This window comes from Vanacampus margaritifer, chromosome 1 (assembly GCF_051991255.1).
Source record: "Vanacampus margaritifer isolate UIUO_Vmar chromosome 1, RoL_Vmar_1.0, whole genome shotgun sequence".
NCBI lineage: Eukaryota > Metazoa > Chordata > Actinopteri > Syngnathiformes > Syngnathidae > Vanacampus > Vanacampus margaritifer.
The window spans coordinates 48,367,429-48,387,969 of record NC_135432.1 but is presented as its reverse complement, the minus strand read 5'-3'; the positions used below and the strand labels follow the sequence as shown (position 1 = coordinate 48,387,969).

General features: G+C 39.5%; 1 protein-coding gene across 2 annotated transcripts; it reads right to left on the bottom strand.

The window, feature by feature from the left end:
* Positions 1-8,760: 8,760 nt before the first annotated feature.
* Positions 8,761-20,378, bottom strand: tedc1 (tubulin epsilon and delta complex 1). 2 transcript variants are annotated; one of them, XM_077567044.1, is made up of 9 exons: positions 20,307-20,378; positions 20,099-20,227; positions 19,407-19,488; positions 16,577-16,782; positions 16,319-16,456; positions 15,842-15,907; positions 14,439-14,525; positions 13,419-13,556; positions 8,761-12,330 (listed from the first exon to the last, which is right to left on the bottom strand). In XM_077567044.1, the coding sequence occupies exons 1-9, from the start codon at positions 20,349-20,351 to the stop codon at positions 12,001-12,003; spliced, it is 1,221 nt and encodes a 406-aa protein (XP_077423170.1). In that variant the 5' UTR covers positions 20,352-20,378; the 3' UTR covers positions 8,761-12,000. The 2 variants fall into 2 exon arrangements, with proteins under 2 accessions (XP_077423170.1, XP_077423184.1); XM_077567058.1 differs by lacking the exon at positions 14,439-14,525.
* Between the last annotated feature and the right edge of the window lie 163 nt (positions 20,379-20,541).

Below are 20,541 nucleotides of genomic sequence, written 5' to 3'. Positions count from 1 at the left end.
TGTCTGGGAGCATTTCTGCCAACACACTGCTTATATACAAGAAATCCAGCCCTAGTTGAAGACTGGCAGGCATGAGAACCCAAAAGACTTACCTGAAAGATGACGCGAGTCTTTCGGTTTCTCATGCCTGTCGGTCTTGAACCAGGGCCGGGTTTACTGTACATAAGATACAGTTGAACGACTTTTTGCAGTCTGTTTTCGCTTTATGAAACTGCAAGAGCGAGTTACGCCACAATTTGTGAATGGATTGTGCATACTTGGGCTAAACGTGTCTGCTTGCACTAATGTTCGAGCTTTCGCAAAAGCCGGCATCATTTCTGAGGAGCCGCACTGTAAAGAGACTGACTCTGACAATACTACAATGATGAGAAGGAACCTGGCGTGTTTGATGGAGAACCAGCCCAGCTGTTCGTTTCAGATACAGAAGATGAGTACTTTGAGCGATTAGTGGATGAGGATTGAACAAAAGTAACGTGAGTACATTGTTAAAGGTGGGGTCTTGAGTTTTCAATTAGAAATAAACACGTCATAAATACTGGATGGATACACATGAAATCCTTCTCAATCAACACCTCTGGGCTTCTGGTAATGTGTGGTGGTGACTTTGTCATCAACCAAAGCCTGTATTTTGCTATTTTTTCGTGTTTTACCCCTTACCAAAAAGACGTTTATTTAAGTTTGCTTGAAGTATACTCAACATTAGGAGAGTATGCATCCAGTTTGCTTTTCTTGTACTTATTGAAAGTATACTCCACCAAGTAAATGTTAAGTGTACTTGTAAGTATACTAAAACATATACTAAAAGTTTACATACTTAGCATATACTTAGAATGTACTTGTACTTTTTGAAGTATACTCAAAATTAGGAGAGTATACATCCAGTTTGCTTTTCTTGTACTTATTGGAAGTATACTGCAACAAGTAAATGTTAAGCGTACTTGTAAGTATACTAAAACATATACTAAAAGTCTACAAACTGTAGTACAGTGGTGCCCAAGTCGGTCCACGAGAGCCTGTCTTCCATGTTTCCCTCCTGCAATGCAGCTGAATCTAATGATCAGCTAATCAGAAAGCTTTACAGAAGCCTGATAATGATCTTGATCATGAATCAGATGTGTTAGTGGAGAGAAACATGGAAAACAGGATGGATACGGGCTCTCGAGGAACGTACTTGGGCACCCCTGCTGTAGTATATACTTAGAAGGCACTCGCCAAGGAACCAAAATTATAGGTTAGATTTATTTATAAAGCCCTATTCATTATGTGGCTGGATAACCAAGAAGTTAAGGTCACTACCTTCAGTACCTGTGTTTGCTGGTTCGATCCCTGTCAATTCATCACTGGGTGTTTTGCTGTTAAACTAAACTGTGGACATAAGTGTACCACAAAATTTGTGGTGCACTTATAGCACAAAGTATACTAAATAGTGTACTTAAATATACTTGAAAGTATGCTTAAGTATAGCTATTAATATACTTAAGTATACTTTTAAGTGTACTAAGATGTTCCAATTTAGTCCCAAGGAGTTTACTTAAAGTTTACTTTTAGTACAAGAATAAGTACACTTAAAAAATAGGTATACTTAAATATATTCTAGATTATGTACTTGATGCATACTACTTTTTGGTAAGGCGCCATAAGAGGAATGTTTCTGGGTGGGAAGTCAATGTTTGTTTGTTTGAATTTTTTTACATTGAGAAAACAGACCATTCGAAATCACAGTCATTTCTGACCAATGAAAATAGCTTGACAAAGGGCATCCTGCTCATTTAAAATGATCTTGCAAACCCTATAAAATGATTTAAAAAATGATTAAAGAAAAATAAAAATGGTTGCATGGGACCTTTAACATCAGATTGTCTTCAGTCAGTGTCCTGTCTGTGCAATATTCAAGTATAGTATACCATAACAGCTGTGTAATAAATTGTCTGGGGTCTGGAACTCCTTTTTGTGAACCTACTTTGTTTGTGCTGCAATGCAATGTTAACCATTTTGTTCAGGTAGTTCATGTTTAATATTGACTTGTGACCAGTCCAGGGTGTACGCCGTCTCCCTCCAAATGTCATTTGGGATCGTCTCCCTGAATGCGATAAACGGTAGAAAATGGTTGGATGGATATTTAATAGGAAGCATTTGCTGATGCTCAAAACAATTCCTGCAATAGTTTGCCAGGTTCAGGACCAAACAAATCCTGTAATTGAGGCTTTGTCTTCCATTTTGGGTTAACCTTATTCAGGGGTTGCCACATCCCACTCTGTTTCTGCATCTTCTACTCTAAATCAATCTGCCTGCAAATCTTCCCTAAGTCAACAAATCTCAACTTTAATCTTCCTCTTCGGCGGCTGAATTTCCAGCACCTTCTACCGTAATATCCACTCACTCTCCGCTGCAAATGGCTAAACAACCTCAAAATGGCCTCTCTAGCGCCAAACCACTCAGTCTGTGCCGTCCCACTGATGATGACATTTCTGATCCTCCGCATCTTCAAATCTGAAACCTTCAGCACTGTCTCATGTCATCTGGTTCATGCTACTGTTTCAAAAATCATACAGCATGATTGGTCTCACTGCCTTGTAACCTGCTGTTTTACTTTAGCTGGTGCTCTTTTTGTCACAGCTGACACTTTCTTCCACCCGCTCCACCCTTTACCTTTAACGTGCTTGTATATAATTTTGGTACAGACACCATGTCCCAAAAAAGCACGGTGACATCAAAAATTGAAAAGGGCTGATTGACTAATTCCAAGTTTGATGACAGCTTGATTGAACGTGTCCCTGTGGCCAAATTATTTCCAATCTTTACTCGGGGTACCATAATTTTTGTCCTAGCTGTTTCATGGGTGTGTTTTTTAAAATCCTTTTGAACCACAACTCAGAAGCAATGTCTGATTTTTATTGCTTAATTTTCCTCATCTTTTTTTAAATTCTAACTTTTGTCCGATTCGTTTTCTTTCTGCAACGACTGTGGGGTTACTAACTATTTTGTCTACGTGTATTGCATTTTTTAAATCTAAACACATATTACAGTTCCTTCTGACCTTTCTTGTACAGATGCTTTTCCATCAGCATTCTCTGGACAAATGTATCTGTATCATTAAATTGCCACTTGGTAAGGGAGCAGTTCTTCATTGTGCACTTCGACAAATTGTGATGTTAAAATTACGAAGCAAAATTATGTGTCCAGCTAAATGCTGTTCTTTGACATCATTAGCATGATGCACTAAAGGCAGGGTTATTCCCTTATTCCATGTGCTAATATGTCAAAATATTAACAAAAGTGTTAACATTATTTAAAGGGGAATTGCCACTAAGTAACTTGAGTTTTTCATTCCATAGCCATCAAGTGGTTAAATAAACATGTACATGATCATCTAAATGTAAATAGTGTATTTTATGATTCATTTGTAAGGACATTTGCTTCTTTATGTAATGTGCCTGGTTTTATCTTTGTGAACACAGCATCAATTCTTCAAATTAACACATTAGATATGCACTATATGTAAACAAACAGCCTTCTTATCTTGGGTGAGATAATCCCTCCATCTGACAGGTGCGGCATATCAACATGCTGATTAGACAGCAGGGGTCCATTTCACAAAGCAGGTTTAGTGAGAATCCTGAGTCTGCTAACCCTGAAATGTGGGAAATGCTGCATTTTCCATTTCAGAAGGGGAGGTAACTAGAGGTAAACCAGAAAAAAAAAAAGAACCAACTCTAGCCCGTTTCATAAAAAAAAAACAGTAACTTAAACTCTGTTACCGTAGCAACGGAGTCTATGAACCTAACCAGGTCGGCAGTGTCATGATGAGGTGGAGGACCCAAATGCAGGGAGGCAGGAGAACCACAGCAGGGATGCATGTAATACTGAACACAATTTATTTAACCAAAACACTAACAGGGGAACTGGGTAAAACTCTAAAACAAAACCAACAAAGTTATGAAAAGACCAAAAAAAACACAAGAGTGGCGACAGCGACAATGATCCAACCCAGAAAGGAACAAAACCTGGAAACTAAATACAAGCCAACTGACGAGACAACGAGAGACACAAGGGGCTGGGGGAGATGATTGGACGACAAGAGAACAGGTTTACGAGTATAGTTGCAAACAACCCAACCAGCAAGACAGGACACAAAGCCAAAACAACAAACCCAAGCATGACAGACACAAATCACAACAGTACCCCTCCCTCAAGGGACGGATCCCAGATGTCCCAAACAAAAGTTGAACATGGCAGTGGGGCCAGGAAGAGGACACAGGCGAAGAGGCCAGGGGCTGCAGCGGCACAGGCGAAGAGGCCAGGGGCTGCAGCGGCATGACATGCGCCGCCGGAACGGGAACTGGTGGCGGCCGCAGCACGTGTGCCGCCGGAACGGGAACTGGTGGCGGCCGCAGCACGTGCGCCGCCGGAACGGGAACTGGTACCTGCCTCTTGCACTTCTGGCTCCATTTTTGGTTGGATCATTCTGTCACGATGAGGTGGAGGACCCAAATGCAGGGACTGCAGGAAGAGGACACAGGCGAAGAGGCCAGGGGCTGCAGCGGCACAGGCGAAGAGGCCAGGGGCTGCAGCGGCATGACATGCGCCGCCGGAACGGGAACTGGTGGCGGCCGCAGCACGTGTGCCGCCGGAACGGGAACTGGTGGCGGCCGCAGCACGTGCGCCGCCGGAACGGGAACTGGTACCTGCCTCTTGCACTTCTGGCTCCATTTTTGGTTGGATCATTCTGTCACGATGAGGTGGAGGACCCAAATGCAGGGAGGCAGGAGAACCACAGCAGGAATGCATGTAATACTGAACACAATTTATTTAACCAAAACACTAACAGGGGAACTGTAAAACTCTAAATAAACAAAACCAACAAAGTTATGAAAAGACCAAAAATCAAAGTAACAACAAAACACAAGAGTGGTGACAGCGACAATGATCAAACCCAGAATGAACAAAACCTGGAAACTAAATACAAGCCAACTGACGAGACAACGAGAGACACCTGGACAAGACATAAGTGGCTGGGGGAGATGATTGGACGACGAGTACAGGTGCAAACAATCCAACCAGCAAGACAAGACACAAAGCCAAAACAACAAACCCAAGCATGACAGACACAAATCACAACAGGTAGTAGGTTTATCACAATGAACCTTGAGTTTCTTTTTGTCTCCTCCTCCTTTAAGCCACACACGACATTTCATTTCCTCGTTTATTCAGTCAGCTGGCAAGTTTTGGCAGAACGTAGTTCTGCTGTCTGTTATTAAAAGAAATAAAACTTAAAAGTCTATTTTTTTCACGAACATGGCATGTCCTTTTGACAAATTATCCCGTTGATGAAGGTGCACTAAAAAGAGAATTGTTGAACCAAATTAAGATTACAAATTGAATTGTTGACCAACTTAATAGAATTGCTTCAATTGGTAACACAATATTGAATTAATTTAATCCAAAGTGAATATATTGAGTTCAATTCATTATGAGTTTATTAAACTTAATACAGTGGTACATCGGAGTTTGAACATAATTAGTTCCTGCAAAGTGTTCAAAGTCCGAATTGTTCAACCTCCAAAACATTGTTTCCCATAGGAAATAATGTAAATGCAATTAATCAGTTCCCAAGCTCCAAAAACAGAAAATTCTTATTTTAATTTATATTTATGTTCTTTACATTTACACCCTGTACACTCTTTAAACAATAATTAAAAAATACCTTCCCTTTTTTTGTTGTGGTGTGATGGCATCATTGGATGATAAATGCTATGTTAATGCTTGCTTTAGTTCAGTGCTGAGTTTGTGTATTTTACATTGAGCATATTGTTAGACTACTAAACTGTCTTTACGTGCATTGTTTAACGTCAGGTACGTTGTTGAACAGCTAAGGGGGGTCCTCGTGCCAGTATTTACAGAAGTAGTCACGGTAGTTACAACGGTAATCTCCTTCCTAATTCCACTGTGGTTCGTAGCGCTGTATGTTTTTTTTGTGCTGTCACTGCCACTGTTGTCTTTCTTTGGGTCCATGGTAAAGAAAATTGCAGTGGAAAAATTAAATCGCGAGCATGGAGTACCTCTGGGTGTATTTACAATCTGACTGGAAATGAGCAGTGCATCGTCTCAACTACCGCAACGTGAGCATTCCGCATTGCTTGGCATCGCTTGGCTTCACTCGGCACACGTTACTAAGGTAAATTCGGCTTAGCTTGCTTGAGTGTTCGAACTCCGAAAATGAGTTCAAACTCCAAGGCATTTTTTACTCCGATTTTTTTGGTTGAAGTCCGATTTGTACGAGTTCCGAGACGTTCAAACTCCGAAGTTCCACTGTATATTCACTTTGAATTAATTTTTGATTAACTTAGTTCAAGTGAATATATTAAGTTTAATGACTGTTTTATTTTTTATTTAATTCAAGTGCTGCGGTGTTGCACTTTTTTTCTAAAGACATGTTCAAATTTGCCATATAATCACATTGGCATTTGCAATTTAAGAGGGGTAAAAAACAAAACAAAACCCCCGAAGCAGAGGGTCGTGCCGCCCTCTACACCCCGTTGCCATGGTGACTCGTCGAATCAGGGCTCCATTGATGCGGTCTTTTTGGTGGTAACTCTAGGTGAAACTACAATACGTTGATTACACTAATTCAAATCTGCTGTCCTGGAACCAAAATCGCAGTTTCCTATCTCAGGCCCCGTCCAGACGGAAGCAAACTTTCCTCAAACAAATCTCATACACACAGAAGCATTTGAAGACTTGTCTAACGGCTGTAATGTATATGCCAAGTCTGTAGTGGCGCTGTAGCGCAGCCACAGGGAGTTAACGGAAAGCGTAGAAGAAGAATCAGCGAAGAAGACGAACACTTTAAAATAATAATAATAATAAAACTTTATTGCAATCTACAGAACAAACATGGCTTTGCATGTATCAAAACAACATGAAAATGACAAACAGGAGAAGTGACAATGGCTGGGGGATAAAGAAGGAAAATACTTTGCTGCATGCACATTGACTACGACACGGCTATCCGCCATTGTTGTTGACAGACTGACGGTTCACACAGTCACGCAAGAATTGGCGCATACGTCATCAATCTGCGACAATGCGTTGTCATCGAGCTGCGACCATTACGTCATCGCTGGAGGAGTATCCTGTATATTGTTACCAGACAGACGCGTATGGGGCGCATATTGAAATCTTTCCACTCTGGAGCCCAGTTTCAAAAGTGATCGGTTTCAAGCTGCGAAACCACGCCGTAATGTGGACGAACGGCTTAAACGGTGTGTGAGGATACATTGAAACTGGCTTTCGTGTGGACGGGGCCTCAGGGAAGGTCAACTCACTGTTCAGGATTAGTCTCAAAGTTTGTTGAACCTGCTTTGTGAAATAGACCCCAGGTTTAGATTATCCACAAAAAAAGGCCACTCTTAATTTTCTTCCATCATGCTAAGACTTAAACACTTTCAATCGAGAATAATGAATTTTAACCAAACAGGATTTGTTTTGTCCTGTCAGACAAGGGACAACATTAGAAGACTTTATATATTATTAGACACATAAAATAAAAATAAAATAAACTTTTATGACGATAAACTGAGAATTATGCTTAAAAAAAACTTTGATTAGGAAATTATTTCATCCTATGGAAATTTTGGGATTTGACAAAATGGAGGCTTCACACAATAAGCCATTAGCAAAATTTAAAATCAACGGTGAGCTCAAGAGATCTGCGAGACAGGGCTACCCAATAAGTCCACTTTTTTCTTTTTTGCAATTGTCATTGAACACTGTGGATAAGACAAGAAAAAACAACAGGAGCAAAGGTGTAAAAATGGCAACAGGACAAAAGATAATGCCTAATTTGCAAGCAGAGTCACTACCTGAGTTAATGTATGTGTTAGGATATGGGTCAAACTCAGGCTGTCAATTAATTGGACAAAAAAACAAGGTCATTATTATTCATTATTGCAACACCTCTCAGCTTCTTCATTCAACTGGACTGGAAAAAAGAAACTTGTAATCCCTTACTTGCAGTATGAGTTCTCGCATTGACTCAATTAGGATGAAAGTCTCATAAAAACGGTACATTTGAGAGAAAATCATTGCCCCAGGCACGGGATTGGACTGAGACAAAAAAATCAGCCGACATTTTTGGCTTAGACCGGCCCCTCATAATTAACAACGCACAACAGACTAGTAATTTAAGTATGTATTAAGTCAAAAGTCTGTAATTTGCTATTATCTCAAGCTATGCTCTAATTATTATGCTATATTTGTTATACTGTATGTTTTGTGTATGTAGTTACATAGTCTTTCGCAACTACAAATTCAACAGCCTGGCTTGACTATACAGACTGGCTTGACAAGTAACCTATAATTATTGCAATTTACTAAGTAGGCAAGTGAATACTTTATGTAAAACACTGCATTGATAATGAAGATCAGTGCAACTGCCTGGGAAAAACTTTTCTTTGCAACATAATTAAACCACTGAAACAGTATAACATGGGATTAACCCACTAAAGACCTATTAAATCTTATTTCATTCAGTTCTATTTATTCAGCTATACTCAGGTTCTTAAGGTTACTATTTTATGTTTTGATAATTGAAAAAGGTATGTAGTCCAGCTCCAGCATGATATCAACCAGGATAACAAAAAAGGAAGGGCTGGAGATGGATTTCAGGCATGCTTCCAAATAAAAAGCAGGATCATGTTTAAAAAACAACAACAACTAAACTTGTGACCCTTAGGCTTATTAGAAATGTACAGTTGATCATTACTTTAGAAGAACTCAACTTTATTTATATAACACCAACAACTAACGCATAGTAGGTTATTTGAAGACTTCTATTCAACGTTTAGTAAATGAATGAATGGTTGCTTGTCTATTTATGCCCTGCGATCGGCTGGCATCTGATAAGTACACCACTGTAAAACATTGTATCCTTTCACAAAAAGAGAGAAACTCAAACCAACTTAGGCAAAATAACTAACATTCCTTTTTAGTCTGTAGCAAAATATTTAAAGTGGATCAATTTGCCTTAAAGGTGCATTGTGCCGTTTCAAAAGGCAATGTCAAAGCTTTTTCGGACCCGCACACTCCACAGTTTCTTTGGGGAGGGGCAGAGTTTTTCTTACCTCATTTGAAGTCATGTCGTTTGTCAACTGTGGCTGTCGTTTTAAGATCGTACACGTACTCGCACACGCACTATGAACGAGGCTGACAGAGATGCTGCAGTTACGCTTTGGGCCAGAGGTAGCAGTCACGAGTTGAAAAAAGTGACAAACTGCACAAAGATACTTTAAAAAGAAAAAGAAAAAAAGACAGAACATACTGTAGTGAATGTGCAATTTACTACAGTCCATTTATTCTAGTATAGCCCCCCCCAAAAAAGAGCAAAGGTAAGCAAATACAACAATAATAACCAAACCCAAACATTTATAAAGCAAGAATACATTGTCATTGCCAGCACTAGTAAAACAGTCCTCTGTTAAATTTGGCGTTCATGAAATAAGAATGAAACGTAATTATTCTTGTAAGGGCAGTGCCAAGTTGACCAAAATCATTTCCATGATAATATGGTGGGCCTTTGAATTCAATAGTCAGATGAGATTGCGGAGATCAATGGATTTAATAGAGATGGAAAACACGAAGCAGACATCAGAGTAAGTGCAGCGTTGTCCTACATCAACCTCTTTGCAAATGTACAGAAATCAAATGTGCAGCATGTCATTGCTGAATATTTACTGAGGAGTTGTACATAACGAAGGCAGGAATTGGTGATCAGGTCACATTCTCACAAATCTTATCAGAGTGACCCATCACAAGTGGTTACAATGTTTAAAAAAAACAACAACAACTTAAGACTTAAAGAAGTCTTGTGGAGTTTATTTTTGCTCATGACTGCCACCCTCTGGCACAAAGCGTAATTACAACCTGTGTCAAGCTCATGCATGGTGCGCGTGTGAGTACGTACGCTCGAATAAACTCTTCATTTCTTTAGTTTTCTTGGAGTCTGAGCTGAAACATGACGTCAACTCCCAACCCTCCCCTCTCCCAAGAAACTGTGGCGTGTTCGCCCGAACACTCCACACTAAAGGGAAGATACAAGCTAATAGTAGCTGTCGGAGTAAAAAAAAAAAAGGCAGGGCTCCCAATACTCATCCGTAGAAAAAGCTTTAGAATTACTTTTTTGAACTGCACAAGGCACCTTTAAGTAAACAGCAGCTGATAAAGAAAATATGAACACATAAAATAAACATTTTGACATCTTGGGTTTAATTCCCATTTAAATATGTCATCATAAATAATGTTGTCATTTTAAATCATTTCACAGGCCTGCATGATTTTGTTTTTTGATGACCCTGAGCACCTTATCCAGATTATTCCTACGGGCTCTCATGGAGATACAATTATGCGCCCGACTTCCGAAATGATACTTCCAGAACAAACTTGCTATTTGCTACTGCGGCTTTTGTGTCACGGAGCAGTTTACTTGAATGTGCCCCCCCCCCCCCCTTTCCAAACGATTGTAAGCCCCCATGTGTACAATTTGGGAACTTGTTGCATTTGTACCAATAAGCAGAAGATGTTGAATCTGTGACTACAAAAGCAATGTTTTGAAGTGCACCCCGGACGAAGAAGAGGGAATGATAGTTTCTAGCGCCTACCCGAGATGAGGATCACAGAGGAATTAGTCTGACAATCTTATATCTCCCATATCAACGTTGTACCTATGCTTGTGTCATTTTGTGGACAAAGTGCTGGGTGGCAACATCAGATATAATTTCTATACGTATGGGAGACACGATACTTTAGTATTAGTCAACCTCTGTAATTATTAGAACGATCGTTGCAATATTTTAATTTTAAGCGTTTTTGTTATTAAGCGGTAGTGAGTGCCTTTGGGAAAGGTTGCAGCAGTTGAAGTTGACATAAATAGAAAGGCTTGCGTACATCTGGCTTAAGATTGTTTACATCAAGCTTTAGAATACTCTGGCCGGTAATATAATCAACATGCAGTGGTACGCAGTGGCTTGGGCAGTCTCCTATGTCTGTCTTAAACTTAAAAAAAAGATTGTGTCCAATCTCTTTTAACGAAATGCAACCAACTTTAACTTTAGAGCTTGTGAGATTGCTCATTGCCTCGCATCTGAATCGAGTTCCGAAAGTAAAGATGCGACTGTACGTTGTCGCTGGCATCTCTGTGATGTCATCCTACACTGTTACCATAATAACAGTATTTACCTGGGGGGGAAAACTAGTAAAGTTTTTTTTACTCCGAAATTGGAAGTAAATTTTACAGGGAGAGTTTTGAGTACATTTTACCTGTTTATTTTTATTTTTTTTTTTTAAAGCTACTCAAGGGTTGAGGAACAAACCTTTAGGTTGGGAGACAGCCACTCTACTTGTGTCATGCCACTCCTGCTGTGTGTTAGTATACTGATAGTGTCTGGCGAAATCCATGTACCTCCAAGTGACCCGTTTGGTCTCATTTTTGGCACACCAGCAATGCAGTGTAGTGGCAAAGAGCAAGAGTGGCATGGCTCAGGTGGTAGAGTGGCAGTCTCCCAAGCTGAAGGTCATGAGTTTGTTCCTCAACGCTTGAGTAACTATTTTTTTTAATAAACGGTTAAAATGTACTCAAAACTCTCCTCGTAAAATTTACTTAGAATTTCTGAGTGGAAAAAACTAGTTTTTTTCAAATAATTGATTTTTTTCCTTTTTTACAGTGTACTAACCTGTTACATTAGCTCAAAATCTCAAAATTCTGACTTTAGTGAGAATTCTGAGAATAGTAATAATTCTCACATTCTGACTTTATTCTCAGAATTCTCACTTTAAAGTCAGAATCCCGCCAAACTTTTTTTCTCTCTCTTCACTGGCTCTAATCCTCTTTCGTAGATGTAGGAATAAGTTGGATAGTTATTTATGTAAACATCCATAATATCTTAAAGCAGGTAGATGTCATTTGCAATGTGTTGACCACTAAGAAATTAAAGGCATAATGAATGTTTACGGTGGTATCAACACCAGTTGGTCCAGTCTGCCGATTATGTCCTGCAGCTGCATCCTGTTAGCCAGTCTTTGTGTGTCCCTTCCATCCAGCAGCTGTCTCTCAGTTTGCGAAAGCAGACCCACAACTTGAGACACCGGCAGCTCGTCTGCCTCCTCAACTGTACAATGGAAACTCTTGACTGAGCATTTGTTGATTGTCTTCCCAGCCTGGAATCTGGCTCGGTATGCCTGACAGACAAGATAAGGTGTGTCACGGAAAGCATCAAAGCCACGCTGAAGTCTCCCTCTTCTGTCCTTAACGTCCCCTTTTTCGATCTGCTGTCCTTTCTGTTGGGGTGGGGGAAGAACAGCAAAACGCTACTTAGAAAAATCAACATTTATCAAATAATCTCATGTTTATTATTTATTACATCACAACTTCATTGGGATTGGGTTTGTTTTCATTTTTTCGCTTTTGTCCATTTTAAGGTGACGCGACAGTGGTAGGGCAGCACATTAGCGCTTTTTATTGAACAGGCACCACTTCTATGAGCCGCTCCCATCTTGCTGTAATCTTTTTAACGCTTTTACCGCCAAAAGCATCGATTGACGTTAAAGACACGCCCACTGTATACAGCGAATAACGTCAATTGACGTCAACTATCGTTTTTATTTTTCTCAAATGTCTTGTGCAGTGCTGCTTTGTGAATAGGCTGGATAAATCCCATATTTCGAACATGTTCACAATTTCTTTAAACATTTTTTCTTTTCAAATTAATTGATTGTAACATGAAGGAACTTATGCTCATTTTGTACATTATAAATTACAACTAGTCCCCAGTCTCCACTGACAAATTTGTTTTATCATATTTATTATTGCTAAATTGTGTTGTCGTGCCTCCCTTGCACAACATTATATACTTGTATCTGTTTGTCATTAGTGACCCAGCTTTCCTGCAAACGAACCACAAATAACACTAATGACGTTACACAAGCTATCTTCAGGAGGTGCTGAATAAAATACGCCTCAAGTCTAAAGAGCAAGCGAGACACTCCAAGTGACAAGCCGCCTATGCAGACCACTTTGACAGCTGTGGCAACCTAGTTCGGTTACAAATTAAAAATTGCCATGACTGTGATGTTTAAAAAGAAAAAGTATATATCCTTATTCGTTATAATTAAACTAGAAGTCTTTTCCACTCATACATTTGTGTAATGTAGTTTATCTTTAAGAAGTGTGTGAGTGAATTCTTCTCTGACTGGCCCCGTTGGATTACAGCGTGCTTACTTTTCCTACACCCACTTTACTCCATTATTTTATAGTTGGAATAGCTTTACAAGAACGGACAAATGATCTCTCCAAGTTTTCTTAATGTGTAATGTGTATTATATTGTGTCAGTTGCATCAATCACAATTGCTATGCGTCAGCCAGCACCTGCACTGTTTGCAGCTTCAGCAGGATGTCATCCAGTTTGTCTACAGCCAGTTGTCCAGGGTGGCAAGCTACTGCTCCCCTTATGCGTGAAGGCCTCTCAGTGACAGCATCCTTCTCATGGAAATCCACCACACTGTCCTACAAGTGAACAAACGCATACAGCATGCTTTGTGTATTGTGAAGGTTTTGAGGTGTTCATACCATGGCTCCATCTATTTGCACGTGTTGAATTGTTTGTTGTTGTTACTGACAAACTTCTACTGTACACTTCTGCCCATTTATCAGTAATATAGTGAAAATTTGTGTAAATATGAATCTTTACCTCACAAGCTGATTTACAGTGTGGGCCCCTAAATGTTCTACTGGCTAAAATTTCAGGTTAGTGCCACCGTGCTCCTCATGAAACGTAGTGTGTATTATTTAGTGACATCTAGTGGTGACCTATTAGAATGCAATTAATTTGAAGCACATGCACTACGGTATCTGAGTGAGTTAGCCGGAGCTGTGGACAAAAGCGGCTTGCGGGAGAAGCTAGCAAAAGCTAGCACGAGCAAAGCAGAGGAAGACAAGCGGTCGGAGCCCGAATCACGGGACTCAGCGACAACCACCTGCAGGCCCCAGTTGTAGTAAATTAGTAAGTGGAAGTCGACCCATTGGGTCCGACACTATCTGCAAGCACCACCAGAGGCTAACTACGTTTGCAAAGTTCTTCGCTTTTGGGTATCTGTAGCAGAAAGATGGCGGCGAAACATGCCAGGCTCCTGTAAGGCACGGCGTGACCTATGTAATAGAATTAGTGGTTACTAGACCTACGATTATACAGTATATGTTAAAAAGAATGTTGATTCAATAGAACTTTTTTTTTTTTTTACATATTATTGAAATTAACAGTTTTGTTTTTTTAATTAATGTATTATTAGTTCACCCCTGGATGGCGCCAAGTTTTACACACTGTCTATTCAATAATTATTATTTTTTAAGTTAGTCTGGAGCCCTGCAATATACCTATGTCTAACTCACCATCCAGGTCCAGAAAACATTCTCCACCTGCTTCCAGTTTAGGTACAATTCAAGGAGGTCACAAAGTTTCTGCACATCAATGCATGTCTGCAAACACATACAATGTAGATGCAAAGTCATCTATCTCTTCTTAGGGGTGGCTTAAAGGTTAATAATGTGAAGGGTTACTGTAAAGACAATCCCCTCCCAAGCACATACAATATGTTATATTTTACTGTATGGCACAGTTCAAAGAATAGCTAAACAATGAGAAACAAATGTGTACATTATTTCCATTCTTGGGGAGAAGGGGAATCTAAATGTTAACAAATTCATGATTGGACAGTGTCCTAATTAAATAAAATTGTATTTGACCCTTAAAGGTTCTACTGCATGATTATTTAAATTTCTAATTTCTTTGTAATGAGGACTTTGCATGTCGCAATTTAAAGCTGCTCTTTGTAACAATTTGTCCAAGAATATCTTTACAATAGCCTTTTTAATTGAACATTTATGACAGAAACATATTCTAATAAGCAAAGTGCACATTATGTTTGCACATGCGTGAGAAAAAAAAAACTTGGTACCAAACATAGCAGTCATTTGAATGGCGGAGATTAGAGTGCTGAAAGTCTTTGCGTAACTGCACACCTTAAAGCTTGCAACGGCTTTCAGCCTTAAGTGACAAAACAACAGGTGCACTTTGTGCCATTTTTAACTGTCCTAACCACCATTGCAAAGCTCGAGAAGACGGAGGTGTACGCTTGTAAACCTCCGTTCACTCTTCCCAATTTCCAGACAGAAAAGAAAGATCCAAACGGAGGTAAAATAGGCTAAAATGGAAAATTTCTTGAACACATTTACTTTGTCAATATCCTGAAACCGAAGGAACAGACGGAAGCATCACGAAGCTTGCTAGTGGACGTCTGTGTAATAAAACTAATGGAGTGACGGTCATTTAAGAACCTGCGTCTAGCCCCAATTGACCCCCTCAGTGAAAAAAGATCCTACCCATCCCTTCCTTCACGTCCAGGTATCCCTCCTCGGTCCGACGCCCGGTAAATTGCCCACATTCAGACAAATATTAAGCACTTAAGTAAGCTTAATTGTAGTGTCCCGGCAGAGGGCAGTCACTAATGACACGCTATGCATGTTTAAAATAGATTAAATATGAAGTCATGCACGCATTTTGTTAAGTGAAAAACAGTTTCATTTTTTGACGACAGGTGGCAGTAGTGATTCAAAATATAATATTCTGCATTCGGTAGCTTTAAACAAACAAAAGAGCAAACCAAAATAAAAAAATAAAAAAGCTTTTCAGACTTGATAGGAAGAGCTACTGCTCAAAAATACATTAACACACACGGTGATTTTTTTTTTAAAGAAGATGGTATCTGATTACAATTGGTAATATATGCACACACCTCCTTCAGCACAGAGCAGCTTTGACCTGAGGAGGATGATCGAGAAGGTAGGCTAGCAGAAAAAACCTGAGAAATAAAAAAACAAAAACATTATATCACTTATCAGTCGTATATAGTGTGTACATTTTAATTCATTTTATAATTAATTCTGCATTGCAAGTAGAAAAGTTTTGCTGCTCACATGATATATGTATGATGTATTGTAATATTACGCAGCAATTCTGTCATCAGCTTATTTCAAGCCCACTAGCATTTTGCTTTAATGATGGAATTCCTCAGTATTCACACGCACTTGTCAGTGCTGTTTTATTGTTTGTAAGAATCATGGACTGCCATCAGATAAACAAGACACCATCAGTTACTCAGCTTCAGCCACTTAAGAGCTTAGAGCAGAATTAACCACACCACTTAACCACACAACAGCACATTAATCAAACTAGTTGTGTTTATCAAGTTAGAGAAGACAAACTTCCTCACAGCATGTAACAAAGAGGCTCCCTCGTCCTGCGTGGAGAGCAACATTCGTCCCTGGTGTCTCAGGCAACCAATGAGCCACTGAAGTCTTCTCACCGAGCTGCACTTGATAAGGGGCTCCCGAGGAATCTCAAGTTTCATCTAAAAACACAGATCGCAAATCAAATACATCACTTGCACCACCAAATGTAATCAAATGCATGGGCTTTATATGTCGTGTACTGTGTGAGCACATGGTGACTGTATTGGTCAGAGACTTACAAGTATGGGCGGGACAAGTGTTTTGTCCAGTTGTTTGACTCGTACGGTCAAAAGTTTCTCCAGCGTTCCAGCAGCAAGCAGCCAGCCAAGTGCCAGAAGGAGTTCCCTGCTGGAGACTCCTCCAACCTCGCTTCCATACATCCAGCCAGCATAGTAACCACTCCGCCACAGGCCTGTGCTCACCAGCGTCTTGCACTCAGAGGAAACTAAAGAGTACAGACAACATGGAGGAAAACCTTAATCGGCCCTGCTAGAGCTATATTCGGATTCTGGCATGTTTACATCATGAAAACTAGGGTCGCGCATCTTTTGAATGTAAACAATTCTGGTTCCAATCCAATCCCTCGCTTTGATTCCGGTTCCAAACTATTCTTGATTCTGATTCTTTTAGGAGGTAGGGTGAAACAAGTTTGCATGGTTAAAATCAAGGGTGTCCAAAGTCCAAACTGCAGCCATGCATTTTTTTATTATTATAGCTTCACTTCATATACACTGATGGACTGGTTTAGTGTGATAAATAAATGAAGGATGTCACAGTGGAAGAAACCGTTTTGACACCCCTGATTTAAGAGCTGTCAAACGATTACATTTCTAAATCTGATTAATCACATCTTAGAATTTTGATTAATCACGATTAATTGCTTTTTTATCAACATTTTTTGCCCGCCAAATTTGACGAGCACCTGCTATGTGTTAATTATTTTGACATTTAATGTTATGAAGACGTCTTCAACATGTTTTGATACGCTACACACTCTCATCCTCCTCTTTTACTTCTACAGTCAATTACTTGTATAATTTAAAATTTTAAAAAAATGACCCCAATAGTTTGACATGAACAAATATTCTGAAACATGTATTGAATACTTTACTTTAATACATATAGTTCTGTTCATTTGTTCAAACACAACCTGTACTACCTTTAACGTAACCGTCTGCTGTCGGTTTAAGAATAATCTGCGGTTAAAAATAATAGTGCGATCAATCTGCGTTAATACATGATTAATGCAATATTTTTTTGTGATTAATTAATTAGTTAACGCTTTAACTTTGACAGCACTGGTATGAACGCAAACAGTTGTTGCTGAGAAAAATGATCCTATCTGCCTTTTTAACCACCGCAGTAGCCAAAACATTCCTACTTAAAATTAAACTGCACTAATAAATTTACCACCAGAGGGTGCCAGGACTACACAAATGGAATACAGCCTCACCTTTGTAACAGATGTTCTGCTTTTAATATCGTGACATGATGACGACGATATTGTGTCAATTTTAATATTGCGAAATTGCCGTTATCGTTGTTTTCAGGGCTGAGCTTTAGCATTTGCCAGCTAGCCAATGGCGACTAAAAACTGCGTCGGGCAAACTCAGTTTACGGTATCATTCGCCCAGGTGGTTGAAAATTTAAAATGATTGCGAGTGCACACAGACTCGTAACAGCACGCACTAGAAAGCCACGTTCGTTTGGTGACTGAATCGAAAGAAGACGGCACCGTTAGCACTTAGCACTGCTCAAACACCATGATTTTGCGACCAGTATTGCAAGACCTCTTGCATACTTTCGTTTTCCCATTCGAGCGTGCAATGAGTGTGCTATTAGCTTGTGTTCCCTGTGGCCGTTCTTCGGCTGTCTCAGTGAAATTACGCCATTACGTGGGTGGCACCCAAAGTGCTACCCAGTGTTCAAACTGGGACACCACAGGTTGTGTTGAACTCCAGATAAATGTGAGATACTTAGTGTACTCTTAAACATACTTGAACCACTCACTGTTGTATCGAATGTAATTGAAAAAAGCTTATACAACCACATAGTTTGAATTTGACTTTTTATGGGCACTAGATAGTTTTCTTTATACAACCACATAGTTTGAATTTGACTTTTTATGGGCACTAGTTTTCTTTCATTTTATTAATGTATTTAGTTGTTTTTTTATTATTAATTTTATTGTGCATTCTACAGGCTCTCTATATAGTCTGGACATAGAGTTGAGATAAAAAAATGGCCTTACAAATTTCATAAATAAATGTGAGGAAATCAACACTTTTATTGTATAATATACAATATTTTTCACCTATCTTTTATTATTACTATAGGAATCGTTATTTTCTTTTGTTACTTATTATAGTTATCTTATTGATGAATAATTTGCCAAAAATAACACATGCGACTGACTAAGAGTATAGTTGTTGTTGTTTTTTATATTAAATTGACCAAATTATGATATGTGACGTATTGGACCAAGCCAGCGATACAGGGACAGTGCTGGTTCTGGCAGCGCCACCACAATTTGGTTTCTGGGCCACCACCCGAAAAGGCTTAATGTAGAACCCTGAATTATTTTTAATTATTTATTTTATTATTTCAATATTTAATTAATTAAAAATGCTTATATTTCTCTTCAAAGGGTCAGGCTCCCTGGAAAATTGTCGGGCTACCTCAATTTCCCATTTTTAGCTTAGGAGCCCAGCTGGCTAAATCTCAGGTCTGTGTTTTGGATGTCTCCCTCCTCCAAATTCAAATAATCAGAAAGCTCTGAAAAAAATCTGAAACCTATCCTCACCTGTGTTGGAGGACAGAGACATCTAAAACAAGCATGACAGTGCCTCCCTCGGACCAGGGTTGTCTACCACAGTCCTAGGTCATAGGTGGCTATTGAAGGCTATTCTTCGAGTTGGCGGACAGTGCATCAAAACAGGGAACTGAAATTTGAATTTTAAATTATTCTGGTTAAATGTTAGTCCCACTCGCAGTTTCAATTGATTCTCGACACTTGATGCCTAACCCTAATAAAATCCTGCAGTCTGTAAAAACCTAGCTGTGACTGACCATTTTTCATCTGTGTGCAGCCAGCAGTGGATAAAGTTCTCATCTGCAGGATACTGGCAAGCAGCTGCCAAAATTGATCCTCCTGAAAAACAATAAGACAGCAGAAAGAGATGTGCATACAAGTATTTCTTTAAAATTATCTGTATTTGGGGGGTATTTTATGCAGTGGCATCGGTATTTGGTTTTCTGTATCCGTGACTACTCAAGAGTACTCATACTTATTTGCATCGGTCTGAAAAAAAGTGGTACTGAACATCCCTATTATTAACACTAAAACCAATCCAAATTAACAACAATATACTGTGACTATTCATTCAACAAGAAAGGTATATCATAGGCGTACAAAGCAGGGCACTGTCATTTAACTAGGAAAAGGTGTACTGTACCGTGCAGTCTCTTGCTGGAAACATATCTTCTATTAGTGGCAGAAATGGTTTCGATCGCAGTTTAATTCACTTCTCATTTAATTGTGGCACCCTGAAATGGTCGCCTGTCAGTCGCAAGGCACATTGGGCGACAGACAACCAACCATTTAGACTCCCATTCACTGTCTATATGTAACATTAGTGGCAACTGAACTGATCACACCCAAGTCAGACATATGTACATCATACATATGTACGCCATCACTGACCATTCCGACAGTATGGTCACGTTAGAGTTTACTTGAAGTTGAACGGAGAGACACCTACCACGTTGACATCGCCAAACTTCGCCCGTCTAAAAGTCTCCGGCGCAGGAACATCTTGGAGTCCGGTGGCCGTCAATACTTTGCACAAAATTCCAATCACCTGTTTGACCTCCACACTCCCTTTATGACGCTGCATTACACCACACAGCAAAATATTGATTCATATCTACAAACCATCTATCCGCTGCAAAAAAAGACAGGTTTGTTACTTCTTCTCTTGAAATTCTTGGCAAGTTGGGCGTTGTTCGGAGCATTACTACCCTCTTCCGGACATTATTACACCAACTCATCATTACCTCCTTTTCCATACGAATGTACATTGCTACATATACTGTTCCTAAGTAAATGTGTACGGTTTAGTAAATAACTATATGTTTAATTATTGTAACAAAAGAGCGAGTCTACGGCTATAAAATGATGCAGTTGTAACTTGTTCTCATAGGA

What these genes read in the sequence shown, in the direction of transcription:
- tedc1 (XM_077567044.1), bottom strand. Translation starts at nt 20,351, where the DNA reads ATGCTCCGAACAACGCCCAACTTGCCAAGAATTTCAAGAGAAGAA. An exon ending in CTGCACACAGATGAAAAATG is followed by an intron (nt 16,783 to 19,406) that starts GTCAGTCACAGC and finishes TGTACTCTTTAG; the next exon opens with TTTCCTCTGAGTGCAAGACG. An exon ending in ATGTTTTCTGGACCTGGATG is followed by an intron (nt 13,557 to 14,438) that starts GTGAGTTAGACA and finishes GTTCACTTGTAG; the next exon opens with GACAGTGTGGTGGATTTCCA.